Source organism: Schistocerca cancellata, chromosome 4, assembly GCF_023864275.1.
Source record: "Schistocerca cancellata isolate TAMUIC-IGC-003103 chromosome 4, iqSchCanc2.1, whole genome shotgun sequence".
Lineage (NCBI taxonomy): Eukaryota > Metazoa > Arthropoda > Insecta > Orthoptera > Acrididae > Schistocerca > Schistocerca cancellata.
Window position 1 is genome coordinate 858020032 of NC_064629.1, and position 19729 is coordinate 858039760.

Here is a 19729-nt window from a genome sequence, read left to right on the forward strand (position 1 = left end):
TACAATAATACTTTGTGGAGTGTTTACTTACTTGCAATTTGTCAAACTAACAGTGTTTACATCTACTATAACTATAATAAATTTTTATTCCACTTTAAGGATCCAGCTCAAAGTATCACTTCGTCCTTAATGAAATCTTCCACAGAGTTCAATTAGAAAATCATGTAACTTTCTTTCTAAAATATTTATCTTCATATTCATTATGTCACACCCTTTTATTGTGTTGTGAATTTTCATGGCTATATACTGAGGAGACTGAGCACACAGTTTGAAGGGATGAGATGTGAGTATAAAGTTCTCTTTATGTCTTGTGTCATACGAGTGTTCAAAACAATTTTTTTTTTTTAATATATCAGCTCTGCTTCGTAGGAAAATAACCACTTCAAAGATGTATAAAGAGGGGACAGTTAATATTTTTAGGTCTTTAAATAATGGTCGACATGACAATGCAGAGCACATGTTATGAATGATTCTTTTTTTCAACTTTAAATTTCGTGTAACATTTCCCAAGTTTCCCCAAAAAATTATTCCATATTGAATAACCAATTCAAAGTAGCTATAATATGCTATTTTCCTGATGGCCATATCAGTGGCACAGGCTAAAATTTCCATTGCAAATGCAAGGGTGTTTAATTTATTTCCTAGATATTCTATATGAGAATTCCAACTCAAAGTTCTAAGTTTATTCCCAAGAACCTGACTGAAACAAGTTCTTCCATTTTTTGATAGTTGTGAGTGACACAGATTTCTTCAGGTTTTGAATGTTTGGTTTTAAAACTAATCATGTGTGTTTTTGAAATGTTTAGCCTCAAGCCATTTTGACTGAACCATGTTTCCAGGTTACTTAATGTATTCATGACACTCTGTGGTATATTGTCAGAATTTTCATTTTCAATTAGGCAGAAGTATCGTCTGCAAACAAAGTTAAACGAGTATTTATACTGAGAGTCAAGTCATTTACATAGAACAGTAATAAAATGGGTCCAAGGACTGAGACTTGATGAATACCTTGTGGCACAGTTTTCCACTCGGAGAAGTGATCTGCTCCATTTGATGTGATTACTACCCTTTGTTTCATCTCCAAGAGATATGATTCAAACCATTTCAAAGCAATATCCCTTATTCCATACCTGTTGAGTTTGAAAAGCATCAGGCCATCTCTTTCTCTGTTGTGGAGTAGTTTCTCTTCACCCTATCATTTGCATAAAGCTGTATGCTACCAGATGCTCCACTGAATCTACTATTTGACTAAGAACATATTCCACAGCCTGATTAAAAGCATCACACACTAAGACAAACTATTTTTTGTAGTCTGAGAAAATTAGTGCTGGGCTTGAATTTTTTAATGGTCACATAAGTCACCCTGCCACATTTGCAAACCCTATTCTGAATATTCTGTAATAACTTGCTAAACCCAAGAAAGACTGTAACTCCTTAGTATTACTAGGAACTGGAAATTCCCATTCTGCCTGTACCAATGTCGGATCAATCGTAATTCCATCACTGCTAATCACATGCCTCAAATACACTACTTCTTCTAGAACAAAGTGTATTTTTCCGTGCTCAAAGTGAAATGTATTGGTACATTCTGTACATTCTGCCATATATTTTGTGAGAACAATTACACTCCTGGAAATGGAAAAAAGAACACATTGACACCGGTGTGTCAGACCCACCATACTTGCTCCGGACACTGTGAGAGGGCTGTACAAGCAATGATCACACGCACGGCACAGCAGACACACCAGGAACCACGGTGTTGGCCGTCGAATGGCGCTAGCTGCGCAGCATTTGTGCACCGCCGCCGTCAGTGTCAGCCAGTTTGCCGTGGCATACGGAGCTCCATCGCAGTCTTTAACACTGGTAGCATGCCGCGACAGCGTGGACGTGAACCGTATGTGCAGTTGACGGACTTTGAGCGAGGGCGTATAGTGGGCATACGGGAGGCCGGGTGGATGTACCGCTGAATTGCTCAACACGTGGGGCGTGAGGTCTCCACAGTACATCGATGTTGTCGCTAGAGGTCGGCGGAAGGTGCACGTTCCCGTCAACCTGGGACCGGACCGCAGCGACGCACGGATGCACACCAAGACCGTAGGATCCTACGCAGTGCCGTAGGGGACCGCACCACCACTTCCCAGCAAATTAGGGACACTGTTGCTCCTGGGGTATCGGCGAGGACCATTCGCAACCGTCTCCATGAAGCTGGACTACAGTCCCGCACACTGTTAGGCCGTCTTCCGCTCACGCCCCAACATCGTGCAGCCCGCCTCCAGTGGTGTCGCGACAGGCGTGAATGGAGGGACGAATGGAGACGTGTCGTCTTCAGCGATGAGAGTCGCTGCTGCCTTGGTGCCAATGATGGTCGTATGCGTGTTTGGCGCCGTGCAGGTGAGCGCCACAATCAGGACTGCATACAACCGAGGCACACAGGGCCAACACCCAGCATCATGGTGTGGGGAGCGATCTCCTACACTGGCCGTACACCACTGGTGATCGTCGAGGGGACACTGAATAGTGCACGGTACATCCAAACCGTCATCGAACCCATCGTTCTACCATTCCTAGACCGGCAAGGGAACTTGCTGTTCCAACAGGACAATGCACGTCCGCATGTATCCCGTGCCACCCAACGTGCTCTAGAAGGTGTAAGTCAACTACCCTGGCCAGCAAGATCTCCGGATCTGTCCCCCATTGAGCATGTTTGGGACTGGATGAAGCATCGTCTCACGTGGTCTGCACGTCCAGCACGAACGCTGGTCCAACTGAGGCACCAGGTGGAAATGGCATGGCAAGCCGTTCCACAGGACTACATCCAGCATCTCTACGATCGTCTCCATGGGAGAATAGCAGCCTGCATTGCTGCAAAAGGTGGATATACACTGTACTAGTGCCGACATTGTGCATGCTCTGTTGCCTGTGTCTATGTGCCTGTGGTTCTGTCAGTGTGATCATGTGATGTATCTGACCCCAGGAATGTGTCAATAAAGTTTCCCCTTCCTGGGACAATGAATTCACGGTGTTCTTATTTCAATTTCCAGGAGTGTATATCAACTAGGTATACCACAAACTGGTGAGATTTCAGTCCCCTCAGTACTTCAGCTAGCAAATGCTAAATTGTTGCTGGAGCATTCTGCAGCCAAAATGGTCCTTAGGGAATTCTTCTATCTGATGTTACCCGCTCCTCATATCGATGGCAGAGAAGTAGTTTCACTGCCCAATAGCCTCCATGATGTCTGGTATTGGATATACATGGGTTATCATATTAATGTTAAAATACCTGCCATCACAGCACAATCTATATCACTTAGTACCATCTGGTAGCTTTGTTGGCACAACCATGATGGCTGCCTCCCATGGACTAGTGATTTCTTCTATCATGCTATCTGCTATTTGTTGAGTAATGAATTCTTGCAACACTCATTGCAAATACTGCAGTATGTGGTAAGGTTTATGATATAGAAGTGACTCATTCCCTGTAAGAGTACAAAACTGTATTATTGGTGTAGGTGGTAAAGTCTCTAAAAGAAAAAAACAAATCCTCCAACTCAGACAACAATTTCTCCATTTCTAACGTGTCTCTACCATTAAGGTGCTCTGTTTACTTGCATAATACAATTGTCTCAGTAATTTGCATATTATGTATGTGTACACTGATGCAGTCCCTATCCACATCATCCAGGACCTCCAAATTAGCTACCAACATTTCTTTGGTCCGCTCTACTCCATTAGTGCCAAAATTATCAAAATTCACTCGAACTACTTTCCTGTCTTTCCTCTCCCACATGCATGCAATGTTTCTCCATACAAAGCCACATGGTATGTTCAATACATAGTTTTCTGTAAGGCTATTCTGTTTCCATGTTTATCCAAACCAACTTCCCGGTACCTCTGTGGCACAATAGCATTCAAATAAATCCTTAGTGGTGTTGACTGCAGCTCATGGGGTTCACCCTTTGAGACTGATGCACCTTGTGACAGTACCTCACTGGCGACAGCCTCTACTAGCTTGAACATTGTCCATCCAAGTTCAGCTACATTTCTCTAGGGTCAGTTTTGGGGCCTGCTGTGTGCACAACATATTTGCCAATCATGCAGCAGACCTGGGTTCAATTCCCGACTGGGTTGGAGATTTTCTATGCTCATGGACTGGGTGTTGTGTTGTCCTCATCATTATCTCATCATCACCAAGATGCAAGTTGTCCAACCTGGTGTCACCTGAAATAAGACTTGCAACCCGGCATCCAAACTTCCCCGGACGGAGCCTCCCAGCCAACGATGTCACACAATCTCTTTTTGTTTGCCTGCTGCATTATCAAGAAGTCTAAACCTAAGATCATGCAGTAGCCTTCACTTACCCAGAACATGATATATACACATTGCTTAATACCCTGTCCCCCATCCTGACTGATCTATTATTGGTGAACCGAGAAACTCCACATCATTGTCTTCAACATCATGTAAATTACATCACTGAGGTTTCAATCATGGGTCTACTTCATGGTCACAGTGGTTATGTGGAGGATGGGAAAGGGTAGGTGACTGGGGAGACAAGGCTTGGGAGATCTGTTTCTGGACAAGGTGGGGAGGGTAATTTCACTCTGGGAAGGCCTCATCAAGACCATCAGCATATTTGGAGAACTCTGGTCATCATTGCAGATGCTAAGACCATGAATAGCAAGGCTCTAAGTAGAAACTTTTTGATGTGAAATGCATGCCAGCTGTCAAAATGAAGCTATTGTTGGTGATTGGTAGATCTGATGTGGATGGTGGTAATGATGCAGCCATCCAAAAGTTGGAGGTTAACACAACAAAGTTGGCTTGTTGGGCTGAGGAGGACCAGTGAATGGGGGAGAAGGTGTCGAGGCTCCAGAAGATTGTGAATGAGGTGTCCTCACCTTCAGTTAAGATCATGAAGATGTCATAATTGAATCAGAACCACTAAGAGATTTGAAATTCTGGATGACTATCAATGATTTCTCTAGACGAATCATTAGTAGGTTCATATAGGATTGTGGTATATGGATGCCCATGGCTGTACTGAGGATTTGTTTGCTACCTTCAAAAAAGTAATTAAGGGTAAGTGAGTAGATAGTTGGTAATGGTGACCAAGCAGGAGGTTGTAGGTTTGGAGTCAGTCAGGCATCGGGAAAGGTAGTTATCAGTGGTGGCAAGGCCATGGGCATTAGGGATGTTGGTGTAGAGGAAGATGACAACAGTGGGAAGCTGTGTGCCATGTATTAATAGGACAGACACTGTAGACAGTTGCTAGAGGAAAAGGTTAGTACTATTTATATGGGCGGGTTGGTACCAGAGAGTAGGCTGAAGGCATTAGTCCACAAGGGCATATATCCTGTCTATGGGGCCACAGTATCCATCCACAATAATACAGTATATAAGGATGTCTTAAAGAGAAGTAATTTAAATCTGAATTTGAAAATATGGTTATTGTTGTTAGCCTCACATTTTATTTTGCTAGGTATATTTTGAAAGAGGTTTATAGCTCTGTATTTCACTTTTTTGTGTGCAAAAGTTAGTTTCACTTGAGCAAAATGCAGATCACTTTTCCCTCTAGTGTTTGTTAATATTTCAGTCATTCTCAAATCAAGAGCAGTACTGACATTTAATTTTGTCAAAGAATGATTGTACTGTTAAACTATGGTTAATATTCTTCTCTGCTAAAACATGAGAATATAAAATGTACATGAGTAAGCTCCACACATAATTCTAATTACTATATTTCATGTATGAAATACATTTGCCTAACTGAGGAGTTACCCCAAATGCAAAGGAAGATGGCGGCGAGTGAAAGTCATAGTGCTGTCTCAATAAATTTAAAATGTAGTAGTGATGTGTGTAAAATCTGTGTAAAGAAAGTGGAAAGAGTTATGCTGTGCATTGACTGCAGGGGCTGGTATCACAACAAATGTGTAAAAGTGGACCTGAAATATATAAAAGATGAACATTAGTGGACATGCTATCAAGCCTAGTAAATGCCACAAAAAATGAAGCAATGGGCATGCTAATGTCAAAAGAAAAAATTAAAAGTATGTACACAGACGATCTGAAGACAATCAGTTCAAAACACAACAAACCTGAGAGGAAGTGTCAAGAGCTGGATATAAAATATAATGCACTCTCTTGGGAAGACCACCTATCACAAGAAAATGTTAAAGTACTGATACCAGGCCTCTCCACATGCTTACATGAGGGTATGCATTCAAAACGATTGGTTTTTGCCAAAGAAAACCGTGGTGCCAAGTTAAATGTAATGGTGGAAAATATTGCAACAGATACAAGCCAAGTAAAAAAAGATGGTCGCGTCATGATTATTGGCGGCAGAAGCGACGTATATACAAATGAAAGCAAGACTGCCCTATGGTGTTTCCAAAACATATTATCAAAATGTTTAATATAAATATCATTATCACAGCTGTTCCAGTGTGACATGATCTGCCAATTTGGTCGTGTGTACACAATAAGTGAAATTGTACAATTCTGAACTAAAAAAAATTGTGTGACAAATTTAACTACATACAATTGGTAGACCTTAGTGAAATGAACCATGATGACCACACAAACCATAGGCCTATACCTAAACAGAAAAGGAAATGCCAAGCTAGTTTCTCAGTTAAGCGAACTGTTTGACAAACCTAGCAAAGAAGATGATCCTATTGCCCTAGATGATAAGCAAGAAGTTTTTTTTTAGAATAAAGGACCATCACACTAATGTCCAGGGAAGTAGTATTTCCAGCATCAACAGCAAAAGCAGTGCAAACATCAGCAGCAGATCTCCTGGAAGCAGCAGCAACACCTGGACCCATGTTAAGAAACACCAAGAACAGGAAGCCCTCACAAAAGGACCAAATTTTTTGATACTCAGAGCTTGCCAAAAAAAACAGTATAACAAGTAGAGAAACAGATTCAAAGAAATTCAATTTAAAAATACTGCATCAAAATGTTGAATATCCATACAAAAAATCAGAAGAATTAGAAGTGTTATTATCTGCTGAAGTTGCCAACATTTTGTAATGACTGAGTGGGATTTAAAGGAGAATGAATTAAAGGTCTTCAATCTAATGGAATATAAAAATGTACCATATTACTGCAGAACTGTACATAATAGTGGAGGAGCAGCAATATATGTAGACAGCAAAATAGGGAATTGCACTCCAGAGAAGATCATAAACTGTACAGAATTCTGCTTTGAATCAGAAGCAGTGCAAACAAAGTTCTTACGAGAAAAATACCTTGTAAAAGGAATATACTGATCACCTAGCTCATGCATTGAACAATTTTTACTGGAAACTGATGTCTACTGCATAAAGTCACAAAGCAATACACTTATGTAATAAAAGCTGGTGACTTAAATATAGATATGCTTAAAGTCAGTGACTACACAAGAAGCTTTCAAGACATTATAAGCTTTCATGTAACAAATCCAGCAAGACATACTGAAACATCAAGAACATTAAGAGAGCATGTCAAATATACCTACAGAAAGCAAACAGTTCAGGTTATAAATACTGTTGTTGCAGACCATTTGGACAAACAAATGAACCGTGAGATCACATAAAAACTGAAGAAAATGTAGCGGCTGAATTTAGACAAACTAAGCTTAGAAATCTGAACAGACTAGAATTTTTGCTAAAAGAAGAAAAGTGAGACAATATGTACATAGAGGGCAGTGTAGAAAAGAGCTGGGAATCTTTCTGTGGTGTATTAAGAAACCACATAGATGTAGCCTGTCCTAAAATATGCAGAACTATTAGGGGTAAATCAAACAAAAAATGATTCACTACAGAAGCTAAAAAAGCAAGAGATGAACTGATTGAACTCTTTGAAATATATCAGAAAGGAAAAGGTCTGATAAGTCATGAGGCTTACAAGTGTAAAAAGAAAGCATACAGTAGGATGATAAGAGCATAAAGGAACTGAGCACCTTCAAAAGAAAACTAAAGGAACACCTCATCTGTGGATGCTGGTATGAGGTGAAACAGTACTTGTTGGAAAATCTGTAGGACAAATATATGTTGGAATGTCAAATTTTCCTGAAAGAACGAAAAGCAAAACAAAGTGTAGTGCTGAAAATACAGAAGAAAACATACAGACTAAGATGTAGTGTTGCAGTAATGTATAAATGTCCTAATATTTCTATGCAGTGAGTTTAACATAGAAGATCTAAAAAAAAGTCTTAAAGTCTTAAAAATGTATTATTTATTATTATTTGCAGTATGACAACAAATTAGATTGCAGACTTTCCGTATGTGTGCCACACTATTGCATAAATCAGTGCAGCTATCATATATCACAGAGTAAAAATATTATCAGTAAACATTACTACAGAATATTACTTGTATCAAATGACAAATTTCCAAGAAATTTGTTTATTTCTGTATAAAGTTGCAACATATCATGTCTAAAATCACTGTAAAACTGATCAATGGACAATAGAATGTACTTGAACTACAGCTACTGTGTTAACTCATATGCCATCAATAGATGAAAATATGCAAAGTATGCTAACTTACTGATTTCTGAGGCTGTAAATTTGAAAATTATTCATATGCTAAAAGTAGATGAACTACAAAATTGAGGCAGAATTTCTATAAGGTTTTTCTAGATTGAACTTCAATCAATACACACACTGAAGAACATAGAAGTTTCTATTTTTTCTGTTGTTTGTTGTTAGTGCAGTACACCAGCTGAGGAGGTGCACTATTTTACAGTATACACCTGGTCAAGTTTCATTTTTCCATAGTTTGGATCTAGCTCATTTGTGCAAAACAATTTAATAAAATGCACAATAAAACTATTTACTATTTTTCCAGTGGCACATCTTTAGAACAAAAGGGTGTTCATGATAAAATCCAGCTGCATCCCATTGTAATTTCTTCCAAAGTTGTTGTTGTGTAGCTCTGTGTATAAATGGAACTGCCTAATGTAACTTTCTGTATCTTGGTTCTTAAACAGAAACCAAATTGTACATAAGCTGAACCAAGTGTACCATAAACATGTATGGTCTCTAATTATATAATGAAAAGGAAAGTTGCTACTCACCATATAGCTGAGATGCTGAGTCGCAGATAGGCACAACAAAAAGACTGTCACAAATAAAGCTTTTGGCCAGTAAGGCCTTTGTCAACAATAGACAACACACACACACACACACTCACAAATGAAACTGAACTCACACACACAACTGCAGCATTTGATGCAACTGAAACCACACTGCAAGCAGCAGCACCAGTGCATATTGGGAGTGGCGACTAGGTGGGGGTACTCCTCCGCCCCACACCTTCAGGTGGCTTGCGGAGTATGGATGTAGATGTAGATGTAGACTGGGGCAGGAAGGGGGTGTGATAGTATCCTAGGGGTGGCAGGCAGTGAAGTGCTGCAGGTTAGATGGCGGTCAGGGGAGCGGTGGGGAGGAGTAAATAGCGGAAAAGGTGAGAAGTAAAAGGACTGGGTGTGATGGTGGAATGACGGCTGTGTAGTGCTGGAATGGGAACAGGGAAGGAGCTGCATGGATGAGGACAGTGACTAATGAAGGTGGTCCACTTGTTTCTTGGCCACAGTTTGTTGGTGGCCATTCATGCGGACAGACAACTTGTTGGTTGTCATGCCCACATAGAATACAGCACAGATAGAATGCAGCTTAGCTTGTAGATCACATAACTAGTTTCACAGGTAGCCCCTTCTTTGATGGGATAGGTGATGTTTGTGACCGGACTGGAGTAGATGGTGGTGGGAGGATGTATGGGACAGGCCTTGCATCTAGGTCTGTTACAGGGGTGTGAGCCATAAGGTAAGGGGTTAGAAGCAGGCAGAGGTTGTGTAAGGATAGATGAGTAGATGAGTACATTGTGTAGGTTTGGTGGATGGTGAAATACCACTGTGTGTGGGGGGGGGGGGGGGGGGAGAAGAATAGTGGGCAGGATATTTCTCATTTCAGGGCACAGCAAGAGGTAGTCAAAACCCTGGTGGAGAATGTAATTCAGTTTCTTCAGTCCTGGGTGGTAGTGGCTTACAAGGGGAATGCTCCTCTGTGGCCAGACAGTGGGACTTCAGGAGGTAGTGGGAGACTGGAAAGTTAAGGCATGGGAGATTAGTTTTTGTACAAGGTTGGGAGGATAATTAAGGACTGTAGAGGCCTCAGTGAGACCCTTGGTATATTCTGAGAGGGGCCACTCATCACTATAGATGTGACAACCAAAGGTGGCTACACTATCCAGAAGGGACTTCTTGGTATGCAACAGTTGGGAGCTGTCAAAGAGGAGGTATTGCTGGTGGTTAGTAGGTTTGATAAGGACAGAGGTACTGATGTAGACATCTTTGAGGTGGAGGTCAACACCTAGGAAGGTGACTTGTTGGGTCCAGCAGGACCAGGTCAGGCAAAAGTTGTTGAGGTTCTGGAGGAATGTGGGTAGGGTGTCCTCACCCTCAATCCAGATCGCAAAGATGTGATCAGTGAATCTGAACCAGGCATGTGGTTTAGGATTCTGGGTTTTTATGAAGGATTCCTCTAGACGGCCCATGATTAGGTTGGCATAGGATGGTGCCATGCAGGTGCCCATAGCCATGCCCCAGATTTGTTTGTAGGTAATGCCTTCAAAGGAGAAGTAATTGTGGGTAAGCATATAGTTGGTCATGTTGCCTAAGAAGGAGGTCGTTGGTTTGGAATCTGTCGGGCATTGGGAAAGGTAGTGTTCAATAGTGGTAAGGTCATGGGTATTAGGAATGTTAGTGTAAAGGGAGGTAGCATCAACAGTGACGAGCAGGGTACCATATGGTAATGAGACAGGAACTGTGGAGAGTAGGTGGAGGAAATGGTTGGTATGTTTTATATAGGAGGGTAGGTTCTGGGTAATAGTTTCAAGGTGTTGGTCTATGAGAGTAGAGATTCTCGCAGTGGGGGCACAGTAACTGGCCACAATGGGGCATCCTGGGTGGTTAGGTTATGGACCTTAGCAAGCATGTAGAAGGTATGGGAGTGTTTGGGATGAGTAGTGAGATGGACTCCAGGTAGAGATTCTGGGATGGGACTAAGGATTTGAATAGTGAACAGAGGTCCTGCTGGATTTCTGGAATGGGGTCACTGTGGCAAGGTTTTTAGGTGGAAGTATCTGACAGTTGGCAGAGTCCTTCTGCCAGGTAATCCTCCTGCAAACCTTGCCACAGTGACCCCATTCCAGAAATGCAGCTGGAGCTCCAGTCACTACTCAAATTCTTAGACCCATCCTGGAATCTCTCCCTGGAGTCCAACTCTCTACTCTTCCCTTCCACTCCCCGCATTCCCATCCTCTACATGCTTCCTAAATTCCATAACCTAACCTCCCAGGGTGCTCCATTACTGTGTCCCACTGAGAGAATCTCTGGTCTCATAGACCAACACCTTCAACATATTACCCAGAACCAACCCTCCTATGTAAAAGATACAAACCATTTCCTCCACCAACTCTCCACTGTTCCTCTCTCTCCCTTAACCACATGGTGCCCTGCTCATCACTATTGATGGTACCTCCCTTTACACTAACATTCCTAATGCCATGACCTTTGTTGTAACTGCAACCAGGACAGTCACGGGATAGCAATGACGGAAAGCGCGGCGGGACCCGTGGAGAGGCCCGCAAACAACAACACAACAGGAGAGGACGGACACGACCAACAAAGGACAGAACGTATACAAGATCGAACAACAGAGCCACAAGGCAACAAACATGTCCACTCGTACACAGAACAAGGAATAAAGCTGTCTAGCATGAAGCGAGGTGTAAACCGACATACGCGAGATTGGACTGGCTGGCTGAGCGAGAGGCAGGCGCTTGAGTATGCTATCGGGGGCCCCACTATTGGCCGCCGGGACATGTGTTCCACTGTGGCACCCTCACACTAAAAGCGGGCCAGGAGGCGCACGCCACCACAGCTTACAGCGCGATGGTGCAGAGACCTCTATGGGTCTTCGACGTCCATGACGTCTGGCGCGTATTCAAATTCCGCGACATGCGGTACCAGAACCTTACCACTATTGAACACTACCTTTCCCAATGTCCAATGGATTTCAGACCAACAACCTTCTTTCTAATTGCCATGACCAACTATATGCTTACCCACAATTACTTTTACTTTGAAGGCATTACCTACAAACAAATCTTCGTACAGCTATGTTCATCTGCATGGCACCACCCTATGCCAACCTATTCATGGGCCATGTAGGGGAATCCTTCCTTGAAACCAAGAATCCTAAACCACTCACCTGGTTCAGATTCATTAATGACATTTTTGTGATCTAGATCGCAAATCCACATTCCCCCAGAGCCACAACAACTTTTGCTTCACCTTGTCCTACTCAACCCAACAAGCAATCTTCCTAGATGTTGACCTCAACCTCAAAGATGTCTACATCAGTACCTCTGTCTGTATCAAACCTACTAACCACCAGCAATACCTCCACTTTGGCAGCTCCCACCTGTTCCACACCAAGAAGGCCCTTCCGTACAGTGTAGCCACCCATGGTCATCACACCTCCTTGAAATATTCTGAGGGTCTCACTGAAGCCTTCACAGACTGTAATTATCCTCCCAACCTTGTAGAAAAAAAATCTCCCATGCCTTATCTTTCCAGTCTCCCATCACTTCCTAATGTCCCACCGTCCGGTCACAGAGGAGCTTTCCCTTTGTAACTCAGTACCACTCAGGACTGGAGCAACTGACTTACATTCTTCGCCAGGGTTTTGACTGCCTGTCATCATGCCCTGAAATGAGAAATATCCTGCCCACTATTCTTCCAAACCCTCACTCATGAGTTTCTGCTGTCCAGCGAACCTACACAAAATACATGTCCATCCATACACAACCCCTGCTTCCAACCCCTTACCTCATGGCTCATACCACTGTAATATACCTAGATTCAAGACCTGCCCCATACATCCTCCCACCAACACCTACTCCAATCCGGTCAGAAACATCACCTATCCCATCAAAGGTGGGGCTTCCTGTGAAACCAGTTGTGTGATCTACAAGCTAAGCTGCAGCCACTCTGCTGCATTCTATGTGTGCATGACAACCAACAAGCTGTCTGTCCACATGAATGGCCACCAACAGACTGTGGCCAAGAAACAAGTGGACCACCCTGTTGTTGAACACACTGCCAAACATGATATCCTTCATGTCAATGACTGCTTCACAGCCAGTGCCATACAGATCCTTCCCACTAACACGAGCTTTTCTGAATTGTGCAGATGGGAACTTTCCGTGCAATACATCCTACGTTCCCATAACCCTCCTGTCCTCAACCTTCATTATTCACTGTCCTCACCCATCCAGCTCCTTCGCTGCTCCCATTCCAGCACTACACAACCATCACTCCACCATCACACCCAGTCTTTTTACTTCTTTCCTTTTCTGCTATTTCCCCCTCCCCACCTCTCCCCTGGCCACCATCTAACCTGCAGCATTTCACTGTCTGCCACCCCTACCATATTATCCCTCCACCTCCCCACCCCAGCCTCCTTCTTACTCCCACCCAGTCACCACTCCCATTACACACTGGTGCTGCTGCTCGCAGTGTGGTTTCAGTTGCCTCAAACTGCAGTTGTGTGTGTGAGTCGAGTTGCATTTGCATGTGTGTGTGTGTGTGTGTGTGTGTGTGTGTGTGTGTGTGTTGTCTATTGTTGATGAAGTCCTTGCTGGCTGAAAGCTTTATTTGTGACAATCTCTTTGTTGTGCTTATCTGTGGCTCAGCATCTCTGCTATATGGTGAGTAGCAACTTTCCTTTTTATTATATTGTTACATTCCATCCTGGATTTTCCAAGGTCTCTAATTAAATGCTATGTTTGGCACAATTAAACATCTATGATAGGTCACAAAAGAGACCAACTGTTGAAAATCTACCGTTTAACAATATTGTTATGTGCGTTGTGTATGTATAAACAGCTATCTCTTGGATGTCCCTGAAACACTGTATTGTGGTGCTCTTCACTAATCAGTTACATATTGTCATTTATCAACACCTCTGTGTGTGTGTGTGTGTGTGTGTGTGTGTGTGTGTGTGTGCGCATGGGTGGGTATGTTTGTAAACAACGAAAGTCATTTTTATAAGCATGCAATTACATAAAGAGTTTGACATTGATATAAACATATATACCTATAGAGGAAATAATATTAAAGATGTAGACCAACGAGTGTATAAATGCTCTGTTTTCATCAAACCATTTCATATTCTGACTTGACAAACTGTGTGTATATATACAAGAAAATGGTGTTGAAGATAAATAAGGACTAATACAGAACGTACGCCAATGATCCAAAATATTATGACCACTGCCTGTTGCAAGATTAAGTGACACTTGATTTGCATTGTGGGCACATGTTGTGGTACAGGAAGCATATAAACAGAGCAAATAAATATGGGGGATCATACAATTTGCTACTGGGGAACACCACTGACGTAAGAAACTTTAACTAATAGCAGATTGTTATGGCTTGGCACCTGAGCATGAACATTTGTGAAATGGTAACACTGTTCATAATGTGTACTATTGTCATGAACATCTATGGAAAGAAGTTGAAGGACTGTGAAACCACAAATAGACAATTAAGTGTTGGATGTCCAGGCCTCATCATTGAATTTGGAGGTCAGAGGCTTGTCCACTCTGTAAAGCAGGACAGGTAGCAGTCTTCAGCAGATATGACAACAGAGTACAATGATGATGCAGGCACTAATGTTTGATAACACACCATTCAGTGTATGTTGTTGAACATGGGGCTCTGCAGCAGTCCATCCTTATGTGTTCCCATTTTGACCCAATGGCATTATCAATTATAATTACAGTGGCCACAGGATCAATTGAGATTATACTGTGGTTCAGTGGAAGCATATTTCCTGGTGTGATGAATCACTATCTCTTTATATCAGGTCAGTGGTCATGTCTGGATACTTCATCATCTAGGCAAGTGGCTGCTCAAAACATTTAACACTGACAGACACAGGCGACTATGGGCAGTATTGTACTAAAGGGGGCATTCACGTAGGCTACCGTGAGTCCTGTGGTAGTAATACAAGGCACCATTTCCACGAAAACTGTGGACAATGTGAACATCATTGTGGGCACCCTGCATCCTTTCATGTCTTCCCTGATGGTGATGGCATCTTATAGCAAGATAACAGCCCATGTCCAAAGGCAGAATGGTGCTACAGTGATTTCAGTAAAATAATAGTGAACTCACATTGATGTCTTGGCCACCAAATTCCCATAATCTGAACCTGAGACACTATCATGCATCAGCTCCGTTTCCACAAACCACCAGTTCATAATTTACAAGAACTTTGTGAGGTGTATGCAGTCATGTCATGCAAAGTACTTCTGGAAACAAACCAAGAATTTGTCAGATCCATGCCATGCAGAATTGCTGCAATGTTGTGTTTCAGAGGTGGACCAACATCCTATTAAGCAGGTGATCATAATGTTTTGGCTTATCAGTGTATAAACATTCATGTACACGCTTTTGAAATGCATCGCAGTGCGTACATCCTATTGACATCAAAATAGAGTGTCATGTTTTAACTTGAACAGTGTGAAAGATCAATCTTAGTCTGAGCTTACAAGACCAGCTCACTCAATTTAAGCCTCAGAATTATGGCTGCTTGTTGAGGACTACCTCAGCACCCTACACTTACTGAAACAGAATCAGTGAAGTGAGAACTTCAGAAAAATGGACTAACAATGTAAGGAAAAGGATAGATTGCTACTCACCATAAAGATGACGCATTGAGTTGCAGACAGGCACATGTTACATGTTTAGATTTCAGCCAAAGCTTTCTTTAGAAAAGCAAACACACACATTCATCCACCCAAGCGCACACACTTCATGCAAAATCTTGGACCGGAGTGATGGCCTGATCTGCTGTAGATGGCAGTCATGTGTGCATGAGGTGTGCTTCCTTGTTGATATTCCAACCTGAAGTTCCCATTGTTTGAAAAATGAACTAACAAAGGCAAAACAAATGTTTTCACAGAAGATAGATTTTCAGCTAAAAAAAATTTGTGTGTGCAGTTCCTTTGATTAAGACTAGTAAATTTAAACCAGAAAAGATTTATATTTTTTTGAGTTTGGTTTTCTTCAATTATCTTACATGCACATCATCACCGTACGAGATATGTTATGCACATCCTATTTTTCTGTTTTATAGTCAGTCTGAAACTCAAAATATCTGCTACAAGTATTTTTAAAAGTAAAATATAAAACTTGTAGATACATTATCTTTCTTTTAGAAACTGTTAACTATTTTCAATCAACAACATAGATTTCATTGTGTGTTTAATTACTGTAACTGTTTCATGAGCTCAGCTGACTGATTGGTACAGTTTCACAAACTTTTTAAAATGTTTAGGCTGCAATAATGTTGTGGAAATGTTCTCTTACAGCAAGAAGAAGAAAAAGTAAAGTTACAGGAACTGATTGTAAATAAGAAGAATAATGAAAATGAAGGGATAAGCAAACTTCTAATGAAAGATGAGGAACAAGAGTTGTTTTCTGCTTCTGAAAATCCCTGTCTCAGTTTTGTAAGTCATTCTAAAAATATTTTTAATTGTTCATTGATGTGTTCAACTAATACTAAGCTTCACCTTCCTTAAATTATCACTTTATCCCTATAAATTCTTCTATTGAATAGCAGCATTTCTCCCACAGAAGCACTTGCAACATAATTTTTAGAGAATCTGGGTTCATATTAAGTATGTTTGTGCCTGTTAATTTATTACATATTTTCAACCTCAAGTATTTTGGAGACTGTGCATATAGTTTCAAAAGGTCTGTGGGAAGCATAAAATAATCTTTTTTTTTCTAGTGTTGGATGTGTGGCTAGCACAATTACCTCAAATAATTTTTGTTTGCTGTGTAGGGTTGTAATTTTGTAAATGCAGTGGAAGGAAAAAGTAAGTGTTTGTACTTTCCTAATTAATGGGCAATGAGATTCTTTTTGCAGTGCAGTGCACATGTATCTGGCATTTTTCTTTTGCAGTGTCAATATCAGTGATGTGCTATTTAAATTTCACCAGAAAACTATACAATACCTAATGACAGATTCAAAATGATATGCATTTTTCCTATACCCACATCAGAAGCATTTACTACTAGATGTATACCAACACAAAACTGCGTGAGTTATTTGATAGTAAAGCAACATGAACATTTCAACCTGAGTTCCTGTCCACCTTTAGTCCAATAAATTGAACTGTGTCATCTTCATCCACAAGTTGACTGCTATGCTGTTCTTTGTGACAGATGACTTTGTTGGTTTTTCTTTATCTATGTGGTGCAGGTGCTCTGCGCATATTCCTATACCTTCCAAACAGCCTGACCTATGTGTATTCTCCCACAGTGGCATCGGATGTGGTACTCTACAGGTTTCCAGAGCGCTAGGCGGTCCTCAGCAGACCCCAGAAAGGCTTTCATCTTGGGAAGCAGGCACAATACACACTTGACATTATTTTTTGATAGTATTCTTGCAATACTGCATGGAGGTATGACAGCTGGTGGTATACAAGTATAAATCTGTGTGCACTGGTTTATGGTAAACACTGGGCCCTAGTGTACCATCTGACTTTCACTTGATGAGTATTTCCAGAAATTCTGTGTATCTCAGTTGTGAACTTGGTGTTTTAGTGCAGGCAGTTCAGATGTTGGAAAAAGTCCTGTTGACACATGTCCGTGTGGCAAGATTAGGACTAGATCAGATCCAGTGTGCCATAAAACCAAAACGAGCCTAGGCCACAGCTTCCAGACGAAGAAGAGAAACCTTTTGCAACAATTTTGATGTCTTATTTTGGTAACACATGAGCAGAAGTTAGGAAAATAATCTGCACACCAAGTGTGGATATCACACATCAGCAGAGATGAAAGCCTTGTTGGGATCTTGTAAGGATGACCTAGGACTGCAGTAAGCAATAGGCTACCACACCCTATGCAAGTGCAGGAATATATGCATAGGTCAGTCTCTATTGACAGTGCAGGAAATATGCATGGAGTACAAGCATTACACAGATAAAGAATAACCAACAAAGTCAACTGTCACAGACCACTGTGTCTCCAAAGGACCAAAGGATACAGAGTGAATTATGACAGGAACCAAGTTCTTAAAACACACCACCACATTCTGTAACAATGTTTCTAAAGAATCTATGGATATCTGACTATAAGAAGGAAGTGTTGGCACAGAGAAAACTACAGAAAACAATGACGAAGAAACAATATTGATTTTTCATACCCTCCAAAAGGGTCATTTGGGAAAAAAGGAAGACAGTGACTTCTAACTCAGTAACATTTGGGACCCAGCCTTGAATGTGCTGAAAACACAGTGATAATTGGCAAGGAGATCCACTCACATCACACCTACTAAATGAACTCAGGTGTTATGGTGCACCAGTTGAAGACCACTTTGGCAGTGGAGCCATGCCTGGGTATCATGGGCTTGAGATCAACATCAGGAGGTAGGGGATATATAAGATGGTATCCAGTGGAAGACAATCAGTTGTCAAGACCACTTGAAGATGGCAGCAAGTCATCTTGAGGAAATGTCACACCATTTGGATGACACTACCATGGCTGAATACCCAAGAATATTTCATTACTATCATTTGCTGAGAAAGCCTAAAAACACACACCATGTGTCAATTAAATTAAAATGGATCACTGGAAGTGAGAAGTGTTGTTGAATATGTTCAGAAGTATATAATTATATTTAATAATGTTATGAATGCAGAAAAATAATGGGCAAACATGAGGTTCGTTTTAAGACATAAAAATAAATCAAAGGCAGTGTGGTCCACTGTAATAACTTCAAGTTGAACAAATATATTTAAGGAAGATGCAATACATGAAAGTCACACATCAAGTAAACAGAGTAAGACATGTGTACACTTTAACAGTCAAATCATAACTGAGTCCAAGTCTAGTGGCCGCTGGCTGGCTGGCCACTTATGTGGCGCTTAGTGGCCGCTGGCTGGCTGGCCATTTATGTGGCGCTGCTGCTGCATGGATGGTAGACAGCGCCACATGTAGAGGACGCGTGTAACTGCGTGGTGGCACTTTGAAAGATCAGCAAGTCACAACACTTTTCCCCCCTTTGAAGTTTTTGCACAGATCTTGACGGAGGTGGCCTGTAGATTGCTAACGTCCATAGGTGTTGTTTGACTGGCTATAAAGTCTCGAGGAGGAGGTTTCCTGTACGGACAGAGGTGTCCCTGATGATAACAGGTCGAGATGACAGGAGACATGGGGGTCGAATCTGCTGGGGGCCCGTGCACCAATCTGCCCATTGCGGCAAGCCCGGTTGCTATAACAGGAGACATGGGTGATGTGTCCGCGTCCGTAGGAGAAGGAGGCGAGTAGAGTTGCTCCAACAGATGATGGTCATCTGGTTCCTGCATGGGCACATCTTTTGGTGGCATCAGTTCTTGTGCTGGCCCTGATATGATGGTGAGAGGACTGTGTTGTGAGTAATGAGAGATTCCAGTATCCCGAGCGTCAGGTAGAGCCGAAGGTGGTGTAGCGGCATCTGGAACAGGCGTTGCCAGCACACGAGGCCGAAGCTAGTCTGAATGATGCACTGCAACACCCGTGTCCATCTGGATTTCATACAGGCATTTGTCACAGTGTCGAAAGATGCGGCCAGGACTCCATTTTGGCCACCTGTCATATCCCTGTACCCATACAAGGTCATTGTCGG

At 41.9% G+C, this 19729-nt stretch overlaps 1 protein-coding gene across 1 annotated transcript in view; it reads left to right on the top strand.

Moving 5' to 3' along the window:
- Positions 1-19729, top strand: part of LOC126184984 (uncharacterized) — a 230277-nt gene that overhangs the window by 43272 nt on the left and 167276 nt on the right. Inside the window, exon 2 of the mRNA XM_049927688.1 lies at positions 16428-16565. Within this exon, the coding sequence (XP_049783645.1) occupies positions 16509-16565 (57 nt within the window). The 5' untranslated portion in view covers positions 16428-16508. The remainder of the gene's footprint in view (positions 1-16427; positions 16566-19729) is intronic.